This window comes from Coregonus clupeaformis, chromosome 33, assembly GCF_020615455.1.
Source record: "Coregonus clupeaformis isolate EN_2021a chromosome 33, ASM2061545v1, whole genome shotgun sequence".
NCBI classification, from domain to species: Eukaryota; Metazoa; Chordata; class Actinopteri; order Salmoniformes; family Salmonidae; genus Coregonus; species Coregonus clupeaformis.
The window spans coordinates 5,806,130-5,828,906 of record NC_059224.1 but is presented as its reverse complement, the minus strand read 5'-3'; the positions used below and the strand labels follow the sequence as shown (position 1 = coordinate 5,828,906).

Sequence of the window (22,777 nt, the reverse complement as noted above, 5' to 3'; positions counted from 1 at the left end):
ATCTGGTCATGCCATTTGGCCTTACCAATGCTCCAGCTGTGTTCCAGGCCCTGGTTAATGATGTTCTCCGCTACATGTTGAACCGGTTCGTCTTTGTCTACCTTGACGACATCCTTGTCTTCTCCTGCTTCGCCCAAGAACACGTGCTCCATGTCCGACAGGTCCTCCAACGCCTCCTGGAGAACCAGCTTTTTGTGAAAGCGGAGAAATGCGAATGCCATCGCTCCACCATCCCCTTCTTGGGCTACATCATCACTGCAGGGAGTATACAGATGGATCCCGGGAAGGTGAGAGCCGTGGTGGATTGGCCCCAGCCTACGTCCAGAGTGCAGCTGCAACGTTTCCTGGGGTTCGCCAACTTTTAGCGCCGCTTTATCCGGGGTTACAGCACCCTGGCTTCCCCCCTGTCTGCACTCACCTCTCCCAAGGTTTCGTTCACATGGTCCCTAGCTGCTGACCGGGCGTTCCGGGACCTCAAACACCGTTTCACCACTGCTCCCATCTTGGTTCAGTCCCTCTCATACACAATGAGGACTCAAACCAATAACCAAAGACAGGACAAAAATGAGCTGACTGCTGCAAAACTGTGGTGACCACCATCCAAAATGGCTGAATCTAACCGCCTCTCTCCATCTCGCTCTATTTTGCACGTTCACACACACACACTATATCAGAGAGAATATTGTCAAACCAAATCATGAAACGTATTTCAATTTTTCATCAATAAGAAAAACAAACGTGCTTCGACCAACAGTTCATCCAGAAGACCCTACTCATACAACACACCTGTAAGAGTGTAATTGTCTTTAGGACAGCGGTTCTTTAGTTATGACATTTGTGTTTCTTTACGTAATATGTAATTGTTGTACTGTATGTGTGTCTATAGCTTTGTTCAATGTTGTGTTAGTGTATGTATGTATGTTGTTTTGTCTGAAACTTTGTTCCCCCTGCTGCTGTTGGACCAGGTCTCTCTTGAAAAATAGATTTTATCTCAATGAGAAAAAAACCTGTATAAATAAAGGTACAAAAAAATGGAACCAACAGCCAAGGCAGCCGAATCACAACTTTGAGTCCCCCGGTGATGAATTATAAATGTATCAAAAGGCAAGCAGTGTTGGGGAAGCTACTCTGAAAATATAGTTTACGAAGCTACCAATTACTTCACACTGGAAGAAGTTAAGCTACTCTAAAGCTACCCTTAAGAAACATACAGTATAGTTTACTTTACTAAAGTTACTTTGAAAAAGTAGTTCACTACATCCAAACTACAAAAAAGTATAATATCTACCCACATGAAAAAAATACTATAGTGTATGCTATGGTAGGACTTTACGGTAGTATTCACAGTAGTGTTTTTACGGACTGAAGTCTGCAAAAACACTACAGTTAATACTGTAGTATTTACTGAAGTATACTGTAGTATTTACAGATTACTATAGTATAAATACTGTAGTAAAAAACAGCATTTACTACTTTAATTACTGTAGTGTTTTTGCGGACTGTAGTACAGTATACTGTAGTATTTACTGTAGTGTTTTTGCAGGCTGTAGTATACTGTAGTGTTTTTTGGGACATTACTGTAGTATTTACTAAAGTGTTTTTATTTTATTATCTTTGACATAGAAGTGGGGACTTTCTCCTTGAGGAAACCTACTGGAGAAACACTAAAAGAGCAAAGTTTCCATAACCTGTAGGTAGGTAGGACCGGGTTCTGAATGGGCGCTTACAAAGAAAGATTGCAGTCAGAGTGCAGTATAACTGCAGTATGCTGCAAATACTGCGTCCAAAAGAACACCATATTTTTTACTGCAGTAATTTTGCAGTGACACTGCAGTTATTCTGCAATTACTGCGTCCAAAATACCACAGTCGACTGCAGTTACTGCACTTTTACCACAGTTTCAAGGTCATTGGCCACAGATTAAATTAAGTCAAATCACGTTATATCTACAGTAGCTTTGATTGGACTGATCATGTCAACATCATACTTTCAAAATTTTAGCTAGCAGTCATCATCATGAATCAAGTGGACAATCTACTGGCAAATCCTTTTTAATCCTTGCCATATGAAGAGAAATAATGAAGAGAAATTATAGATAAAACATATCGGTGCTCATCGGCCATTGGACATAAACATTACACAACAAGTTGGAAATCGCAAATTCAACAATGAGTGGTTTGGAAGGAATCAGTGGCTAACTGCAAGCATTGCAAAGCAATCACTAGCCTGCTATTCAGTGGAGTGGCTGTGTGGTCCCAAGTCTGGAATGAAGGGTCTCTTTTCAAAGCTTAAAATGATAAACATTCAACATTGGCCATGCTGTCAATGAAGCATGATTTGTGCCGCGGTCAAAACAACTGCGAAATCTAAATTCAGTGAGTTCAAGACAACTGGGAACTCGGGAAAAACAAGCTCCGACTGGGAAAATACGTTTTGAACGGTCATCCAACTCGGAATTGTAAATCCGGAACTCGGGCCTCTTTCTAGAGCTACGACCTGAAGATCACTGACGTCATCATGATTCGACCTTGTTTTTTTTCAGAGTTCCCAGTTGTCTTTAAAGCATCATAAATCCAGAGAATGCCAGAATTTGATGACAACGTTTGATGACAAAATTTGCCAACGAAGGACCGCCGCGCCACCTTCCTGTTCAAGTGAGCACAGCACAACAAGGTGGGTCCAAAAATGTATTGTATGCTGCTGCATAAATTATGTAATATGCCAGGGAGATATGTATACTGTAGCTAAGAAAGTAATACTAAGTGTATGCTGTGTAGTAAGCTTTTAGTAGCCCATGTGCCTCACCCTAATCATTTGGTCTATTTTCCCCTCTTAATTTTGCCTACTGTTCTGACTTGGTGGTGCACATGTAGCCTATAACCTATTTTAGAAAAATTTAATCATTGAATATTGTAAGAGCTTTCATTGTCTGCTTATATGCCCCCTTTATTTATCCTATACGGTTCTGTACAGGGAGAACACTGTAAGAACGGCCCATGTTCTGAATTCTGTCGCTGTACATTTCAAAAGTGCTGAACAAATAGTTATATTGACTACGTCCGTCCTAGCTCGCTCATTAATGTCTTAATCGAAATGATGGATTGCCTCTTATCCACTTGTCATCCCCTTATGCCATAGTTTGTACATCTCAATTGTCAGTAGAGACCACATTTGTTTAAGCAAGTCAGCCATATCAGTTATGTTTTTTTTTAAGGCAGTAAATGAGGCTGAATGAACTGTTTCGCTGCCAGACAAGGCTCCGCTGATAGCCAGGTGTAGCAGTGGTAAGGTGTTGGGACAACTTTATGTAGGCCCTAACAGTTTGTGGGCACTGTTTGTCACCGTTATAGTGCAATTAATGTATTGTTTAGTGTTGTGTAGTGGCTTTGCTGGCATGCATCCTACATCATTTTATTTTTAGCCCCACCAAGATGTACATGCTAAAATCGCCACTGATGTTAACAGAATGTGAAATTTAGCCTATTAAACACAGCAACTATTCATTAGAATTAGGCAGGTCTGATGCCATATTTATTTTATTTTTCAAAAAAAAAAAGTAGTGTGTAGTTCCAGTAGTTAGCTACACCACTACATGGCAAAAAAAAGTAGTAACTACTGAAAACACTACCAAGATTTGAATTTAGTTCAACTACCACCAAGCTACAGCAAAATGTAATTAAATGAATAATTGAACTACATGTAGTTCACTATTCCCCATCACTAAAGCCAAGACCTGGGTGAAAAATGCATTTTTACTCTAAAACAAAGAAAACAATGTAATTAAAGTTTGGACCATAACTTGTCTAAAGATTCATCTCTACGCACGCAGACCAGCAAGACAGAAGTAGTGGGGGCGAGACAGTTACTGTACTTCATATGTCAATCGAACTCAGGCCCCTCCCAGCCAACATAACCATGCATACATGCCGCGTTTTAAAAGCGAACTGCGCTCAACTTTTGCAGGACAGAGGGGGCTCTCTGCAGGGCAGAAAGGACACTTACATCTGGACTAACTACCAGCCCTGTGTTTTAGGTAACTTTTTTTTTCTTTACAATATCCACAACAAAAATGACAGCAACTATCGTTTCTCCTTTCTTCGAATACACCGAAGTGAACAAGGTAACGAATGTTCATTGCTTGCTTTGAGCTGAGGGCTGGAGCTAACGTACCTGGCTAGCTAATTGCTAACTTGGCTAGTTATCATCGCCTAGCTAGTGCGTTAACTTTTTCGGGACTGTTTAGCAAACGCCAGCGAGTATTAACTATATGCACGGATTGTAGGTGACAAACTGACAAAGTATTTACTGGCTGTTAACCATTCAGTACATTATAATAATTCGCTTACCAGGCAACTTATGTTGCCGCTGTTTCTGTCACATGTTATGTTCATGTCTGGGTCTAGATCGGAGTGGTTAGCGTCGCAAGTTTATAATCTACCATTTTAAATGTTACCTAACTAGTTTATGTAGTAGCTAAAACGATTATTTGAAAATGCAACGCGTAGCCATCAAACTATGGGTTCACATAGCATGGTATTGAAAATGATTTGATGAACAAGCATATTCAACCCTAGCTGCTACTAGTTTTCTTGCAACCTTTTGCGCCGTTGACGTGTGCATGCATGCTTTGCTGTGTCGCGCAGAGCCTGTGTACGTGACTATTTTATTGGTCACATACACATGTTTAGCAGATGTTATTGCGCGTGTAGCGAAATGCTTGTGTTCCTAGCTCCAACAGTGCAGTAGTAGCTAACAATTCACAACAATACACAAATCTAAAAGTAAAATAATGGAATTAAGAAATATATAAATATTAGGACGAGCAATGTCGGAGGGGCATTTACTAAAATACAGTAGATTACAGTATGTAAACATTATTAAAGAGACTAGTGTTCCATTATTAAAGTGTCCAGTGATTCCATATCTATGTATATAGGGCAGCAGCCTCTAAGGTGCAGGGTTGAGTAACTGAGCAATCCACACTCAGTACGAATTGTAAACAGCTGTGCCTCAGCTGAAAACATTGGATACCGAAAGTAACATGTCAGCATTTGAATACAGTGTTTATCTATATCCCTTTTGAAATAGATAACCAGTAAACATCTGATGAAAGTTTTAATCGATTGTCTTATCTATGTAACTGGCATTAGTGCATATCACTGTGGCGCGCACATACTATGGCCTTAATTGTTTGCCAGTGCTTTTTATTTGCTTGACAGTTTGCTAGTTAGCTAAACTAATTGCCCATTTGTCATTACCATGTGACTATGGAGATGAGTCTTTCTATAGCTACCTAGTAGAATGAATATTCTGGATCTACTTGTTCAATGCGAGTAGTAGTGAAAGGTCTGGACTGTAACCTCGATCCAAGTACTGCTAGATCAAAACTTTTTTTTGAAAAGTGAATTGGGGTATTTTTTTCCATTCACTACTGATTGACATTGACACTTTATTTATTTTTATTAAGCGTGACTGTGTTTTTTTATTTGCAGAACAATAAGATGTTGAACTACAACAACAACACCTTCAGTGGGCCCAACTCCACCTCTGTCCCAGTCTGCACTAGTGCCAACAATGCCTCATCCTTGCTGGACAGGAAGGCAGTGGGGGGTGGTGGGCTGTTGCAGCACCGCCACTCGATCACCATCCCCAACTCCAAATTCAACCAGAACCAGTTCATCAACAGTCTAAATGTGGACTCCTCCTCGCTCCTGATTGGTGGTGGCGGTTGCGGCAGTAACAACAAGGAAAACCGCTTCCGGGACCGCTCCTTCTCAGAGACTGGGGAGCGCCTCAAGCCGGGAAGTCAGCTCCAGTGTCTCGGTGGCATCGGACAGAGCCAGGGCCAGCAGCAGGTCAACTCCAGCCGCTATAAGACTGAGCTGTGCCGGCCCTTCGAGGAGAACGGCACCTGCAAGTACGGTGACAAGTGCCAGTTTGCCCACGGCATGCAAGAGCTGCGCAGCCTGAGCCGCCACCCCAAGTACAAGACAGAGTTGTGTCGCACCTTCCACACCATGGGCTTCTGCCCCTACGGCCCCCGCTGCCACTTCATCCACAACGCAGAGGAGCGCCGCGGCCCACCGCCACCCCTCTCCACTTTCAACAAGATGGAGCGCCCCCGCCTCCAGCACAGCTTCAGCTTCGCTGGCTTCCCCAGCCATGGCAGTCTACAGGACAGCCCCACCTTGGTCACCCCGCCGACAATCTCCACCGAGGACCTGAGCGAGTGGCCCAGCAACCCCTTCACCTACTCCAGCCAGGAGCTGGCCAACCTGTTCGGGCCCAGCCTAGGTGGGGGCCTCCCTGTCTTGGAGCCTGGTCTGCTGGCCCCAGCAACGCCCTCACCGACCGCCCCCTGCTTCTTCCGGCCAATGTCGGAGTCTCCCGCCAGTCCCCCGGACTCTCTCTCTGACCTGGAGGGCTACCAGAGCAGTCAGAGCGGCTCTGAGTCCCCCAGCCTGGACGCCTCACGCCGCTTGCCCATCTTCAGCAGGCTCTCCATCTCTGATGATTAGAGTGTCTACATCCCCTCCCAGAGAGAGAGAGACTCCCCGTCCGTCCGTCCCGTCCCTCGCCTTGTTTACAACCCAGAAGTGGACATGGTGGTTCTATGCAGCAGTATTGTAGCCACTTAGTCCAATGAAAAAGCAGATTGCCTCCTCTCTGCAGAGGAACCTCCGCTCCTCCCCTGCCCTCCTCATCTCAGATAAATCCGATTAGCCAATGGACAGAGGTGTCTTTTATTTTACCCAAATGGTCATTCAGCCAAGTGGTCACTGAAGAATCATGATGAGTAGCAGTTAACATGAGAATCCTAGTTCAAGACAAGTTGTCCCTGGGTGAAGGGCTACAATAATGGTGAACAGTAGAAGAGATGGATAAGGACATGTCAGTGGAAAGCTTCGGTGTGTCGCATGCCAGGATTCCCCTGTCGTTTTGGTGTGTAGCAGTTCTGCATATCTTCACGTGGCCATTGCTGCCTGTTCAAACCTCTCATCCTTTTACGCCTCGAGAGGACTTGTGACAAATCAGTGCTGCATTTTACAAAGGGTCACCTTTCTCTTAAAATTAAACCAGCAACAATATTATTGGACAATCAGTTCTGATGAAGTGCCTTGGTGATGTCTGATCAATGTGTACCAAGACATTTGTGGGACTATAATGGTTACTTATTTTCACTTTTAATGATCCCACATTCTTTCCTGCTCCTCTATTTTTGAATTGTGTAATGTTTGGATATGAGGACTGGACAAACACACAGATGGCTTTTTGTTTAGAATCAGGGCGGGAAGAATTATAATTTTATTTTGGTGCTACTATGTGCTCTCTGGCGCCATGACGACAACCCCCAAGAAGAATCTGTGGTGCCCTTAGAAAATGTCTATCTGTAGTCATGTTGGAGAGTCTGTGGTGCCCTTAGAAAATGTATATCTGTAGTCGTTGGAGAAGGTGGGACGAGTAGGACTTCATATGTGTCAACTCTGGCCAATCAATATTAATATTGAGCTTGGCCTGTCCACCTTTCCCCCAGGCAACCCCCCCTCCCTCCACCACCTAGCTTAATAGCTGACTGAGATGACCCCTCAGTCTCCACTGTCAAAAATCTGAGTGAAACGCTCTTCCATCAATTCCACCTTGTTCAACATTATTATTATGATTATATTATTGTTTAGTTTGTTTTGAAAACCTTAATGTTTTTCCTTGTCACTGCTTATTTAACTTATCAGAATGTATTTATTGCTGATCTTAAGGCATTTTTTGTTGTTGGTGTATTTATCTGGATAATGAAACAATAGAATATATTTTCTTTTATGTTAAATTATGATCTTCCGTATTGATTGTGAAGACCTGTTTTTTTTTTTTCTCCCACAGTTAATATATTATACTGCAATTACTTTTTTGTTTTGTAACTACACTTTGATTTATTTACAAAGTTAATCTTAATTTAAACACTTTTTTTTGTTTTTGTATTTATTGTTTTTCCTCTTTCCTGATGTTGGACTGCGGTTTTCAGGTTCTCTTTTCTGTTCTAATCCTTCTTCCAGTTGTGGAATGCAGCAGCTCTCCAAGGTCCTCTAGAATGCAGACTGGGTTGGGTGTCGGTCCTTTTCCTGTTATTTCACTGTCTTTTGACCAGGACAAACATACATTTTAGTATTTAAGTCACTCTTAGCCTATATAACCAGTGTTTTATGCTGCTAACGACAAATGGAAACCTCTTGAATTAGTTAATTATGGACGCTCGCGTATTCCACAATGCCATGCACACACATTAGTACTTTTTTTTAAGTTGCCAAATAAGGTGATGTTGTGTTAGGTTGTTTTGGTCGTTGTTGTTGGACCAGTCATTCCCATGAAGTGCCTATAAATTAATTCCAGGTATCCCCAAGCATTGTGCCTTTATCACATGTTGTAGAACACAGAGCAGGTTTAAGCCTAAACCTGTTCTTGTAGTGGAATAAAAGTTAACAGGATTGACATAAATCAACAGTTGAATGTATTCTCTTTTTAGCAGCTGTTGCTTCTTTGTTCTCATGTATTCCTTTTGTAATGACAGATTGCAGTTTAAACTTTAAACCAATAAAACCCATATTTCTATTAAACGTCTGTCTTCCTGATTGACAAGGGCTGTTTGCGGCTGAGGTTGGGACCTTTTTCATTGTAATCCTTTATCACTGTTTTTGATGTAATCATTAAACGGCAACACTCACATCACATGACGAGGACGAGAGAATCGTTACGAGTGGGGAAAGCAGCACGTGTCCTAGGAGCTGGCTCCATTTGGCCTGGGCATGAAATGGGGACCATAGAGTTCATGTTGGCGAAGCAGCACTATTGAAATCTAGAGCAAACAGCCTTGTTTGTATCCTACCGCATATCTTAGACTTATTCTCTCACTATAGTCTATATACCAGAAAACTGGGGAACTTGGTTTGAAAGGTCCCGTTGAAAGGGTTTGAGCACGGCCAAGTAGCTAACTCCCACCGCCCAAATGCAGTCAAACAAAAAATTACTTAAACTGTTTTCCAGGAAAACATTTCCAAAGACAGGAAATATAACTTCTGTTTGTTCTCTCTCTCTCTCTCAGGGCCTCCTCAAACTAGTGTTGAGGGTTGGTGGGCTGCTTTACTCAGTTGATTATAAGCAACCAAGGAACAGCAACTATAACTTTCAGTGTTGCTACTCCCTGTCTCGAGGACCTAGATCAGCCTTTCACAGGCTGTGTCACCATGGTTACTGTAAGGTAGGAAACTTGAGCTTTTATGGTGTTGACTCTCCCGTGTGTTTTGGCCCCTAACCCCCCTCCCCCCCAGTCCCTCAGTTAGGCCTGTTACAGCTGATGAATTGCGGGTTCAGTTTATTTGTTATTCCACACTAGGCAGAGCCAGGGCTAGTCCCCCCGAGGCCTGGTCTTATCTCTAATTTCCTCAAAGAGACAAGTTAGACTAATTGAGCAGCCATGTTCCTAAGTCAATACAAACTTGAAGCAAAACAGTGGGGATGCATGGCATGGTACTTAGGTTTTCATTGTAGTACACTGAGCTGCGAAGCAAAGAACATCTCTTGATTTGCTTACTTCTTACCTCATGATCCAGCTAAGACTTTGTTGGTTCAGTTTTCAGTACAGGGTTTCCCAAACTCTGTCCTGGGGCCCACCCTGGGTGCATGTTTATTTTTTTTGCCCTACCCAGCTGATTCAAATAATCAAAGCTTGATGATGAGTTGGTTAATTGAATCAGCTGTGTAGTGCTAGGGCAAAAACTAAAAATGCACCGGGGGTGGGGGGTGGTTGAGTTTGGGAAACCCTACACAGGCTCTCAGCTGCCTTAAAGACATGCTCCGGAACTTTGGCGACTACTAAGTATTTTTTGTGGGCTGGATGTGTCAATGTTTAGTTCAAACATGCATAATCTATGAGCAGAATTACTGTCTTACCTCAATTAGCCACTAAATCCCTAGTTTGAAAGCGACAGTTTTTCTGGAAGCTGTGCTGCGCCATTTTCCCCTACATTTTCCCTACGTGGGCCAACCCCCTAGCAATTCCAGTTATAGCCAATGAGATTCAGCCCCTCGCCATTTGAGTGACTGCTAGCAAGATGAACACACAGCAGAACGAGAGAGAGCGCAATGACGTGGTACACGTCTGCACATATGTAACGCAGTATGCAATTTTCGAGGACCACCTTTGGCTCATGAGCGCTACTTTCAGAACTACTGGTTAAAAAGTAAACAAAAGTACAGGAGAATCTCTTTAACCCTTTTGTGATTGTAACCTATAAACCAAACCAATACCTGTTAATAATGACTAAACACACCCAAGTCGTGAAACTTGACTAGAGAGAGAAGTGTACTTGTTTCAGCGAGTGGGTGGGTGTTGTCTGAGGGACAGGGTATAAAATATTCTCAAGTGCTGCGAACCCTCAGCACACAACAGTGATTTCTGTTTCATGAGTAAAGACTTGTGAAGGAGGGTCACTGTGCCTTTAAGAAGTGCAGCTGCAGGGGAAAGAGAAGAGGCCAGTAATGTAGTTGTTGAGTAATGTTCCCGCTGCTGCTGTAGACTTTGCAATGCCTCTATCAGCTGTATTTGACCCTGTTTGAGAACTATTAGAACAAACAGAGAGGTCCATACCTCCTCCTCTGTAGCTCAGTTGGTAGAGAATGACGTTGGATAAAAGCGTCTGCTAAATGGAATATATTATATTATACCTCCTGGGTTCTCCCCATCAGACTAAAGCATTTGGCTCTGCCTACACCAATAGCACTGAGGAAGGCCCAGATTAAAAAAGATGTGATGAGCACACAAGGGTATAAATTAGGACAAGGGAAGGGGTGTGGGCAGGGTAACATAACAGTAGACCTATTTGACTGGCCAATTCACAGACGGGCCTACTTGACTGACTGACAACAGTCTTTGACTAAGCAGAGTTTGCCAAAGTAAAGGCATGATGGAGTTGATCAATGACAAAAAGGAGGAGAAAATCTAATTGTTCTGACTAGTTTTACTTGACAGCAGCACTCCAGTTCCTGATTATAGCTAAACAGGGGAGTGTGACTGAGATAGACCTTTAGTAAAGGCTATTATTTTTTAAAATCTGTATTATATACTTTCTCCCCAATTTGGTGATATCCAATTGGTAGTTACAGTCTTGTCCCATCGCTGAAACTCTCATACGGACTCGGGAGAGGCGAAGGTCAAGAGCCATGCGTCCTCCGAAACACGACCCTGCCAAGCCGCACTGCTTCTTTGACACATTGCTCGCTTAACCCGGAAGCCAGCCGCACCAATGTGTCGGAGGAAACACCGTCCAGCTGGCGACCGTGTCAGCATGCATGCGCCCTGCCCATCACAGGAGTCGCTAGAGCGCGATGGGACAAGGACATCCCAGCCGGCCAAACCCTCCCCTAACCCGGACGACGCTGGGCCAATTGTGCGCCGCCTCATGGGTCTCCCGGTCGCGGCCGGCTGCGACACAGCCCAGGATCGAACCCGGGTCTGTAGTGACGCCTCAAGCACCTCCGTACCTTAGACCGCTGCGCCACTCGGGAGACAAGTAAAGGACTTATTACACTAGCAGACAGAAAAACTAACCAGGAAAACGTCAACAAAAGCAGAGTGAATATGGAGCAGAGGGATCATTCCATCTATCTCCCCCAGGTTCTGGTCTCATTCTGTTTCTCATTGGGCAGGAGACAGTGTCGTGACAGGGATGAGCTGATTGGGACAGACGGAGTGTGCAGACTTCGCTCCCTCTCTCCCAGCCCCGTGACCCTTCCCCAATTCTTCAGCCATTGTATGACACTTTTTCCAAGACTCCAGTGCTGTCCTGGCTAAGTCAACCTGCAGGAGCGGAGCTCAAGAGTCCAGTCACGTGGTGCTCCCAGCCTCCCACAGGCTGTGTCATAAATCCTTGCTCCTGACTGTCTACGAAGACGGCATTGAAAAAGAAAGCAGGTGCAAGGAGGAACTGTGATTTGAGACGTGCGGTTTTGGCACTGACTAGGAGCTAGGCTAAGGTAGGATGAGTGAGATACTGCCTCTGGGTCTACTGTACCCAATCAGACTACCTGTAAAAACATGTCAGCTTTCCAACCACCATAAGGGTGTGTGAAGGGAAACAAAGGCTGACACCCCGGTGAGGGAGTGCTGTCTGTTTGTCTGTCCCTGAGGCTGTGCTGTGGTCCTGTCTAAACACTCTTAGCCAAGACTCAACAGCACTGCTTTCTCCAACAAACAGCTACAGACTGGCATTGCTGTCAGCACTGCACACCTATCATAGAGACTAGCTGTGTGTTTGTGTGCGTGCACTCACGATACCTTACTGCTGTTATTTTTCTTTCGCTTTGAGAGCCCTACAAGTGAAATAGTGGTGTGTTTGGACTTGACAGAACGTTCCAATCGGGCGAGTTGACCAAACCCAGAACATTAAACAGTGTGAGGATTACTGAGGGGAACGCTCAGGGGAAACTCCCATTGCTCTTTGATTTGCGTGAAAATAATGGCTCAGGAACAAACAGCATATGACTAGAAAGACAAACATACTGCCTTTTGATACTTATGAATACTTTATTACTGTTCCTCGTCTCTTGGGCTTTGAGCTATAACACAAACACATGCACATCAAGCAAAAAGCATGTGACTACTGTATGATGTATGTAAAAGAACACACACACACATAGTGTGTGTATATATAAGTGTTGGGTAAAACAACAGAAAAAGGAAGAACCACCCAAAATAACACCGTTGTTCATCTAATCAGCCAAACATCCCCTTAAGGCACTGGAGGAGCCATGGGAACAGAAGTCATGGGAATGGGTGCCATGGCAACGGCCTGTCAAGTCCCCTTTTTGTGTCAGCAGAAGATTGATGGGTCTTCTTCGAGCTAAAAGCCAACCAAAGGGAGGTTCAGGAATCCTGTCAATTAGTAGCCGACTGAAACTGCATTTTTCAGTCTCCTGGTAAACTCTCCCAGGTAATCTTCCACTGAGATTAGGACCGTGATTGTGTGTGTGTGTGTGTGTGTGTGTGTGTGTGAGTGAAACCTGTCCAGCCTGCTCTCTCTCTCCCTCCCTCTCCTCTCCCCTAAAGACAGACACAGCCAGAGCCATGTATTTAGAGAGTTGGGACAACATTTCAAATGTTTCCAATTATAAACATTCAGTTACAAAGCATTATTTAAATATTCCCCATGTAATGTTAATGTGGTGCTAACATGGCTGCCATATACTTTTGAAGTGTCATGTAAATTCATCATAATGCTCATTGTAGACATTATATTCCCATGTAATGTTAATGGGGCGCTAACATAGACCCAGTCGGTATTAGATATAACGTCGCGACCCTGCCCACCTGTGGGGAAAACAACCTAAGGTTACCTAGGTTACCCCATTGGCTCACAGCAAACACTTGACCTTTTTCAAACGCAATTTTGTTGTCTGCTTGTTTTAGTCAATTACAAAACGACATTTAAGAAAAGTACAACATGGATAAAGGTTATTTTTCAACATTGCCTGCTCCCTAGCATTCTCACTACTTAGAAAAACGTAGTATCGTAGCGCTTCCCTCATGCCCCTTTTCATGATGATACTAGCAGCCTCTTGAATGAGTGCTAGCTAGCTACTGGAACATTAAGCTAGCCAAGACCAACAACACAAACAAATGGACTATACAACTACAAGTAGTGAGTGGAGTTACGAACTGTGCTAAACGAGTTAAATGTCTTACCTTTGATTAAATGTTTTCCACATTCATAGCTACGTATAGCCTACTTGAATCGCCGCGTCCCCACATTTCCCACACTCCCACACCGAATAGCCTGAAGCCACAGGGCTCTTCTCACAGGCTCTATTTCCCTACATAGGAGCATTGTGAACTGTGCGTTGGGATTTTTTATTTGGTTACATGTACATTGAACAACACAGCAGCTTTTCGGCATGTTTTGTTATTTCTGAGTAACAAAAAATCTGGCTGCTTCTTTAACAATGGGGGTCAATAGGAAAGAATGTTTGTTTTCACCTATTTGTGGGTGTGGTCGAGGGGAATTCCTTATTATTACGTGAATAACAACTGGGACAATGGCTGCCATGGAATGTTGTAGTGTCATGCAAATGCATCATAATGCAGAAACCACAGTGTCCCAACTCTCTAAATACATGGCTCTGGCCACCACTATACACAATAAGCCATTACACAGCAGCCGCAGAACACCATGTCACTACTTAGTACTTACATCCCACTACTGAGCAGGCTAGGGAGACACATCTGTACATACAGATGTAGGATCTTAATTTGATCACTCTTTTGTTGCTGAGAATATTCCTGCACCGCAAGAAATACAGATGAGCTTCATGATTAGCATGAATTCACTGAAAACCCACACTAACACACAGTTATATTAACATTATTGCACTTTTCATGTAGCCTAATTCTGACCATATAATAGCCTAACCAGCGATCCAGCAACATTATGGACTAAACGTTCAAATACTGTTGCTGCAGGATTATTTTGATGCAACAATACTGGTCAAATTAAGATCCAACACCTGTACATTCAGGCCTGGTGGTGAAAGGTCCAGAGACTGGGATGAGTTAGTACAGTATGTTCTATACTGTACTGTCCTGTGGGATCATGATGGTATAGGATAGTCTCTGATCGGTGTCCAGGAGGAAATCTGCCCAGTTGTGTATATGAGAGTGACACTGAGTCCTACTACTTCTATAAAACATTGTCAGACCTGCCTGGCTGGCACTACTATCAGTCTCCCCCAGAGCAAACTCTTTGAACTAGCTTCCCCTGTCCTTCACCCCAGACAGAGAAGACAGACAGACAGCGGCATTGCAATAGAACAATGACCAATCCTTATTTCGCCCACACAGGAACTGATAAGGGGTTAATACAACCCTGACCTCGGTCTGGTAGGTTGGTCTGGTAGTGTTTTATTCCAATGTACACTGAGTGTTCAAAGCATTAGGAACACCTGCTCTTTCCATGACAGACTGACCAGATGAATCCAGGTGAAAGCTATGATCCCTTATTGATATCACTTGTTAAATCCACTTCAATCAGTGTAGATGAAGGGGAGGAGACAGGTTAAAGAAGGACTTTTAAGCCTTGAGAAAATTTAGACATGGATTGTGTATGTGTGCCATTCAGAGGGTGAATGGGCAAGACAAAATATTTAAGTGCCTTTGAACAGGGTATGGTAGTAGGTGCCAGGCGCACCGGTTTGAGTGTGTCAAGAACTGCAACGCTGCTGGGTTTTTCACGCTCAACAGTTTCCCATGTGTATCAAGAATGGTCCACCACCCAAAGGACATCCAGCAACTTGACACAACTGTGGGAAGCATTGGAGTCAACATGGGCCAGTATCCCTGTGGAACGCTTTCGACACCTTGAGTCCATGTCCCGACAAATTGAGGCTGTTCTGAGGGCAAAAGGGGGTGCAACTCAATATCAATGTTCCTAATGTTTTGTACACTCAGTGTATTGTTCACGGTATTTTGAGAACATTGTAAGTCACAAAAAGGGGAATGTTATAGACACTAAGACACAGACAGACACACATACTGTAAGCAGACATGTACGTGCAAGTTGACAAACTTACGCATGTACGGACACGTACTCATGCACCCCAAGCCCCTCCCCCAATACACACACACAGTTCTCAGAATCAAAGCAGCTGCAGCTGGCTAGCGGCAGGAGGAGTGGCTTGTGTCAGGTTGTAGTTGAATCCTGTCTGCACTCTGATTGGCTGGAGGCCCGGGTCTGTGCCTTGATGCAACACTTCCTGGTTGTCATAATTTCCTAGAAAACACACAAAACACAATACATGGCCTTTAACATGTAATATATCTGGTCCCACTGAAAACATCACAAAGAAGGTTTTACATTACCAGTGTATATGGATTTCCTTATTACTCATCCATCGGAGTTTTATTCCAGCTGACAAATACCCGTCATCAAGAGTGCTCTCGCTCGAGGAAATTGCCCGCCATTGGTTTGTTTCCATAGGTGACCATATGGGTAGGGAGTCAGGCACCGCTATGCAATTGTGTTTGAGGTAAACATTTACAGAAAATGTTGGTCCCAAACAGACTTTGTAAAACAAAACCCGATCCAAAGAAAAACAGGATGGATTACTACTTCCATATCTATTGACGTCATCGGGGGTATTTTTATAACATCTATTTGTTTTGCCATAATCCATATCCATTCCTCAAGGGAAAAGGAGCTGGGTTCAGAAAGCATAGGTCGGCTACAGATCGTGACATACAGCCATACGTCTGTGTGACTGCGTGGGGGAACACGTTAAGTGAAATGGGCCCAACTGACCAAATACACACTGAACTTTTAAAAGTGTTCTTTAGTTTAGACAGGCTTAAGAAGCTAGGCTATGGTGTCTCTGTTAGGTAATAACTATGGTGTCTCTGTTAGGTAATAACTATGGTGTCACTATTAGGTAATAACTATGGTGTCTCTGTTAGGTAATAAATATGGTGTCTCTGTTAGGTAATAACTATGGTGTCTCTTAAGTAATAACTGGTGTATCTGTTAGGTAATAACTATGGTGTCTCTGTTAGGTAATAACTATGGTGTTTCTGGTTGGTAACTTCTGAGGAGCTGGGAGGAGGTTCAAAAGGTGATAAACCCCTGAGTGCAGACTAGGTGTGGTTACAATGATGGAGGATAGGAATGATTTTGTAGTGACTTTCACTGCAAAAATTGTTCAAATCTACACCTGTTGAAGCTACATTTTAGTCATTTAGCAGACGCTCTTATCCAGAGCGACTTACAGGAGCAATTAGGGTTAAGTGCCTTGCTCAAGGGCACATTGACAGATTTTTCACCTAGTCGGCTCGGGGATTAGAACCAGCGACCTTTCGGTTACTGGCACAACGCTCTTAACCACTAAGCTACCTGCCGCCCCTAGCTACTGTACTATACTGTATCTTACCTACTAATGAAGACACCCTGCCCAGCCAGTGTCCTGCCACCACAATGCCGCCAGATTCACACGGCCCACATTTAGCTTTTGATAACAATAAAAACGGTTTAATCTCAAAAGATCATCTTGCTCCTGAAAGGGCAGAAATCAGAGTCATTAGGTATTGTCCTGAGAACAAAAAGCCATTGGGGAGAAGTCAATCTTAAAGGGAAGCAGCAGGACAATGAGGAGCCCAGGAGACTATTCTGAACCCTGCCAGGACCAAACCTAGCCGTTCCCCACCTGTTTCTGTTTCCATCACGGACATCCCCACTGCCCAGACACCAGGAAGTAAGCCGCATTGAATGAATCACTACTCTGTATCATTGGGAAATCCTGGAGGTTTATAAATGATCGCTCTACTGTAGGTCTGCTGGTGGCTTTGTATAGTATTTGTCTTGAATACGTCTTGTATAGCTATAGTCATTACTATAACTAAGAGGTGTTACAGTATGGGTTATACACTGCCTCTGGCGCACCCTCTCCACTGGACAGAACCACCCTTACAAAAAAAGATTGCGGTTTTGAAATTGCAGTAAAAGTGCAGCATTTTGGACGCAGTAATTGCAGAATAACTGCAGTGTACCGCAGCTGAACTGCAGTTATACAGCTCTCTAACTGCAGTTACACTTCAAAATTACTGCAGTAAAAAAAACTTTGGGATGCAGTATTTGCAGCATACAGCAGTTATACTGCAATCTTTTTTCATAAGGGCAGTCTGACAGGATGTAAGGAACATACAGTAAATTAAACAATGTTCCATCGAGGCCTAGTGCTTCAGCTCTTCAACTCCCTCTCACAGCCACATTACATTTACATTTTAGTCATTTAGCAGACGCTCTTATCCAGAGCGCCTTACAGTTAGTGAATGCATACATGTTTATTTATTTTTTAATCATTGTAATTTTTTGTATAATTTTTTTCATACTGGCCCCCCATGGGAAACGAACCCACATCCCTGCCGGCCAAACCCTCCCCTACCTTGGACGATGCTGGACCAATTGTGCGCCACCCATGGGTCTCCCGGTCACGACAGAGCCTGGACTCGAACCAGGATCTCTAGTGGCACAGCTAGCACTGCGATGCAGTGCCTTAGACCACTGCACCACTCGGGAGTACCTGAGTGGAAACCGTTGAGATATGAAATCAAATCAAATTTTATTGGTCACGTACACATATTTTGCAAATGTTATCACCAGGTGCAAAAAACCCTCTGAATGGCACACACACACAATCCATGTCTCAATTGTCTCAAGGCTTAAAAATCCTTCTTTAACCTGTTTCCTCTCCTTCATCTACACTGGCTGAAGTGGATTTAACAGGTGACATCAATAAGGGATCATATACTTTTCACCTGGATTCACCTGGTCAGTCTATGTCATGGAAAGAGAAGGTGTTCTTAATGTTTTGTATAGTCAGTGTAGGTATTTTTCTTGTCCAGATGGGATAGGGCAGTGCAATGGCGATTGTGTCATCCGTGGATCTGTTGGGGTGGTATGCAAATTGTAGTGGGTCTAGGGTGTCCGGTAAGGTGGAGGTGATATGATCCTTAACTAGCCTCTCAAAGCATTTCATGATGACAGGAGTGAGTGCTGCTGGGCGATAGTCATTTACATCAGTTACCTTCGCTTTCTTGGGTACAGGATCAATGGTGGACATATTGAAGCAAGTGGGTACAACAGAATGGGATAGGGAGAGATTGAATATGCCCATAAACACTCCAGCCAGCTGGTCTGCGCATGCTCTGAGGACACGGCTAGGGATGCCGTCTGGGCCTGCAGCCTTGCGAGGGTAAACACGCTTAAATATCTTACTTATTTCAGCCACGGAGGACGAGAGCTCACAGTCCTCGTGAGCGGCGGTGGCCCACGTCGGCGTCTCAGTGTTTTCCTCGAAGCGGGCGAAGAAGGTGTTTATTTTTTCCGGGAGCAAGGCTCAGGTGTCTGCGACGTGGCTGGGTTTCCCCTTTATAATCTGCGATTGTCTGGAGTGCCTGCCACATACATCTCGTGTCTGAGCCGTTGAATTGTGACTCGTGTCTGAGGACGGAGTGAATAGTCTAGGAGGAGGAGGAGGAGTAGGTGGAGGAGGAGCAGGTGGAGGAGGAGCAGGAGGAGCAGGTGGAGCAGGCGGAGGAAGAGGAGCAGGAGAAGGAGCAGGACAGAGCAGGAGGAGGAGGAGGAACAGGAGGAGGAGCAGGAGGAGGAGCAGGCGGAGGAGGAGCAGGTGGAAGAGGAGCAGGTGGAGCAGGTGGAGGAGTAGGTGGAGCAGCAGGAGGCACGTGATGAGGAGAAGACAAAAGGGAGAAAGACAGGAGCAACATTCCAGCTTCCGGAGGACATTTATTGACTTTGTCCACCGCAGGAGTTTCCATGACATCACCGGCACATGCCCGCTTATTTCAGTCCCCAGAATCTGACCTCTTGACCTTCTAAGAGTCCATCATGCAGCACGCTGCTACGCTCTCCCTGAGACAGATAAGCAAACAACAAACCCAGACCCATCCAGTCTGGTGGTTTCTACATGCTTGCTAAACGTGTTTCTCTAAACACCTTTGCGCGTTTCAGGCCTCCATTTTTCTACCTAAACTTTTGGCTCGTAGCAAAGCAGAAGTTTACTCCAGCAGTGTTCTAAATGTTGATGTGAAATTGATGTTCCGTTTCACTGCCTTTCTCCGTGCCGCTAAGCCTGTTATTACTACCACACTGTCAGAGTCATAACCGACAAATTAATTTCCACTGAGTTTTAACCCAACCACACTCATAAACTAGCCCCTAGATGAGTCAAGATAATAGTCATGGTGGATTTACTTATGACTGACTTTCTCTCGATTCCATAAATACTCAAAACAAGACAAAATGGGTCCTAGTGAGGCACCAGAGATAATAACAACTGGGATGGAGGAAGACAGATCCTCTTTTCTCCTCGACAGGAAGCAGAGATGCCGTTTTAGGAGGAGAGAAGAGTGAGGCATTCATGAGAGATGAGATGGTGTGTTCCTACAGATGTAGGAGCTTAATTTGAGGACATTTTTTGTAGAGGTTGATACATTTTTCGTTAGGGCAAATCAAGTCTGACATTTTAAAGTGAGAATTAAAACGTAGAAGCCTTTTTAAACCTCGAATACACTACAATTTTGCATATCCTGCTGTGCAGAAAAATTCTCAGCAACAAAAGAGAGATCCAATCAAGATCCTACATGTGTTTGTGCTTGCCTGCATGCGTGCCCCTACGTGTGTGTCCCTACATGTGTGTGTGTGTGTGTGTGTTCCTTTGTGTGTGTGCCGGAGGGAGATGAGCGATAGATAGCACTCCGCAGGCAAGGGTCCATGTTAACGATAGGGGATGGGAACAGGAGATCTGCGTATGTCTGTCTGTCAGAGAGGCTCCTGTATCCACCCCTCCACCTTAAATCTTCCACCCTTAACCCTCCAGCTTTCCTTTGATTTATGGCTCCTCAAACGGAGACAGCAGGGATCGGTGAAGGAGATAAAAAGCTGTCTTGAAATGAACACCTTGGTTAAACCTCCGCCCCACCGAACTCTCCACTGGCCAGTCCATTACCAGGGTAAACCTAGGGCTAAAATGTAGCAGGGTGGTGTGTGGGAGGGAGGGAGGGGGTGTTGGCTAGTAGCCTAGGACTACAGTAGGACGGACACACACACACACACATAAATAGACAGACATACACACATACACAGAGAGTGAGGGGACCTAAAACACCCCAATCCTCCACACTACGCTGGCCCTCTGCTGTACTGAGCACTCTGCCTGTTTGAAGTCTTACATACTAGTTTGTAATGAGCCCCTTCTCGCTCTCTGTCTCACAGGCCTGGGCCCAAGAAAAAACCCTCACCAATAATGAAACCAAACTGCTAAATTACAGAGGGGCTATTACCACTCGGCACGCAGTTCAACTTCTTCTCAGCACAGAGCCCCAGCCAGAGCCCCAGCCAGTCATGCGAGCTTGGCCCTTGCCGAGCTCCAGAACTGCAGCAACAGAGCAGCTAAAGGGTTCCAGATCCTCTGACTGCTAATAATGAGTCAGTGTACTTGGAGCTTGTATCCCCGGCAGGCAGAGACTCTGCTGGGCCGTGCGGTTATGTTTCCCCCCCTCTCCTCCACCCCTTAGGCCTGCTGGAAACATTGAGTCAGCCAAGCCAAGGACCCTTTTGTTTCATGTTTATCTATGCGCCTCTAACAGAAGGCCTTGGACCACACTGGATTACAGAAGAACATTGCAGCTCCACTCGGCTATGCTGCTGCTCTCTGTCTGGACTACTAATAAGCAGACCTGGGTTCAAGTACTATTCGAAAATCTTTCAAATACGTTGATCGTTTGCGTTAGGCTGCCCGGAGTGCCAGGTGATTGGGGTTTGCAGTTTTGGAACTGTTCTATTGGTTCCGTTGTGACAGGCAAGCTCAGTCAAGCGCAGATAAATAATTTGAAATGATTTCAAACCCAGGTATTTGAACCCCGGCCTGCTTCTAATAAGCTCCTCTTTAGAAAAAGCCATCTTTAGAAAAAGCCATATCCATTTATATTTCTCTCTCTCTCTCTCGTCCGTCCGTCCTCCTTCCACCAGGTGTCATGTTGAATCGGGTTTGGCTTGCAGAGCAGCAGGGAGAAGAACAGAGCATAAACAAAGGGCCCGTAACATAACGTGGCCAGGCCTTAGTGTATTAGGCTGAGCTGAGGGTATATCTGTGTGCCAGGCCAATGTAATACTGAGGGTAATGCCATCAGTTACTATAGTGGAACAGAGCAGGGCTGGCTCATCTGATACAAATTAGAGTTCATCTAATGCGAGCCAGAATGACACTAGGATGATTCATACATGATCCATTTCCCTGTGTGTGTGTGTGTGTGTGTGTGTGTGTGTGTGTGTGTGTGTGTGTGCGCGCGCATGCTAACCCCCAAACACTGTGCCTAAATATGGAGAGAACAAAAGTGGTTGTGTAATTCCACTTATATAACCAACACATTGAAACCCTCACCAATATGGTTCTTGTTTGACAGTTGACTATGAGCGTGTTTGCGCAACAGACATTCACTTAAGAACTGATGCATACCCAAGGATGACAGATGACTAGTTACTCACACCGTGTTCATGTTCATTAGGAACCAAATTGATACAAATGGACTGAAACGCGGAGGAACGACCTGGATTTGTCCAATAAGAAATTCTCTTTTTTGTTTTTCAAGTTTTGCTACATCTGCTCTAATGAACACTACCCCATGCACATTTCCCCAAATAACCTCTCTTGTGAAAGCACAGGAGATGTTAGATTATTTTGTTTATTTTTCAACAGTATTTATAAACTTTACAAATGATGTTTTCAGCTCACAGGGCCTGGGTCCAGGTTCTGAGTAATATTGAACGGAGTAGGTGGTACATTTATTTGTCTTTTATGGCTGTGGTTATTAGTGTGTTAGTGCATGTGATGCCCTTGACTGGCAGGGGAACAGGTTGTGCTGGGACTCATTTTGGGGAGGGGGGTTCCAACTTACACACATGCTTGCAAGCCGAGCATGCACACGCACACACACACGCACACACACAGACCAGGGACTTTAATGCAGAAAAACTAAAATCTGTTTGACCTAACTTCTAAATCACCTTTACTCTACACACAGAGACGTGTACAAAGCTCTCCCTCGCCCTCCATTTGGCAAATCTGACCATAACGCTATCCCCCTGATTCCTGCTTAAAAGCAAAAACTCAAACAGGAAGTACCAGTGACACGCTTAATACGGAAGTGGTCCGACGGATGCTAAGCTACAGG

General features: G+C 44.4%; 1 protein-coding gene and 1 long non-coding RNA gene across 3 annotated transcripts in view; both read left to right on the top strand.

Moving 5' to 3' along the window:
* The first annotated feature begins 3,926 nt into the window (after window positions 1-3,926).
* Window positions 3,927-8,606, top strand: LOC121548554 (mRNA decay activator protein ZFP36L1). 2 transcript variants are annotated; one of them, XM_041860023.2, is made up of 2 exons: window positions 3,927-4,033; window positions 5,493-8,606. In XM_041860023.2, the coding sequence occupies exon 2, from the start codon at window positions 5,502-5,504 to the stop codon at window positions 6,516-6,518; it is 1,017 nt and encodes a 338-aa protein (XP_041715957.1). In that variant the 5' UTR covers window positions 3,927-4,033; window positions 5,493-5,501; the 3' UTR covers window positions 6,519-8,606. The 2 variants fall into 2 exon arrangements, with proteins under 2 accessions (XP_041715957.1, XP_041715956.1); XM_041860022.2 differs by having other exon boundaries at window positions 3,939-4,120.
* Window positions 8,607-9,094: 488 nt separating this feature from the next.
* LOC121548553 overlaps window positions 9,095-22,777 on the top strand; it is an 84,061-nt gene continuing 70,378 nt past the window's right edge. The window contains exon 1 of the long non-coding RNA XR_005996666.2: window positions 9,095-9,247. This is a non-coding gene — a long non-coding RNA (uncharacterized LOC121548553). The remainder of the gene's footprint in view (window positions 9,248-22,777) is intronic.

Bases quoted from the DNA above. Each gene is read 5' to 3' on its own strand.
- LOC121548554 (XM_041860022.2), top strand. From the start codon at position 4,070: ATGACAGCAACTATCGTTTCTCCTTTCTTCGAATACACCGAAGTGAAC. The intron at 4,121-5,492 runs GTAACGAATGTT...TTTTATTTGCAG, and splicing joins AATACACCGAAGTGAACAAG to AACAATAAGATGTTGAACTA.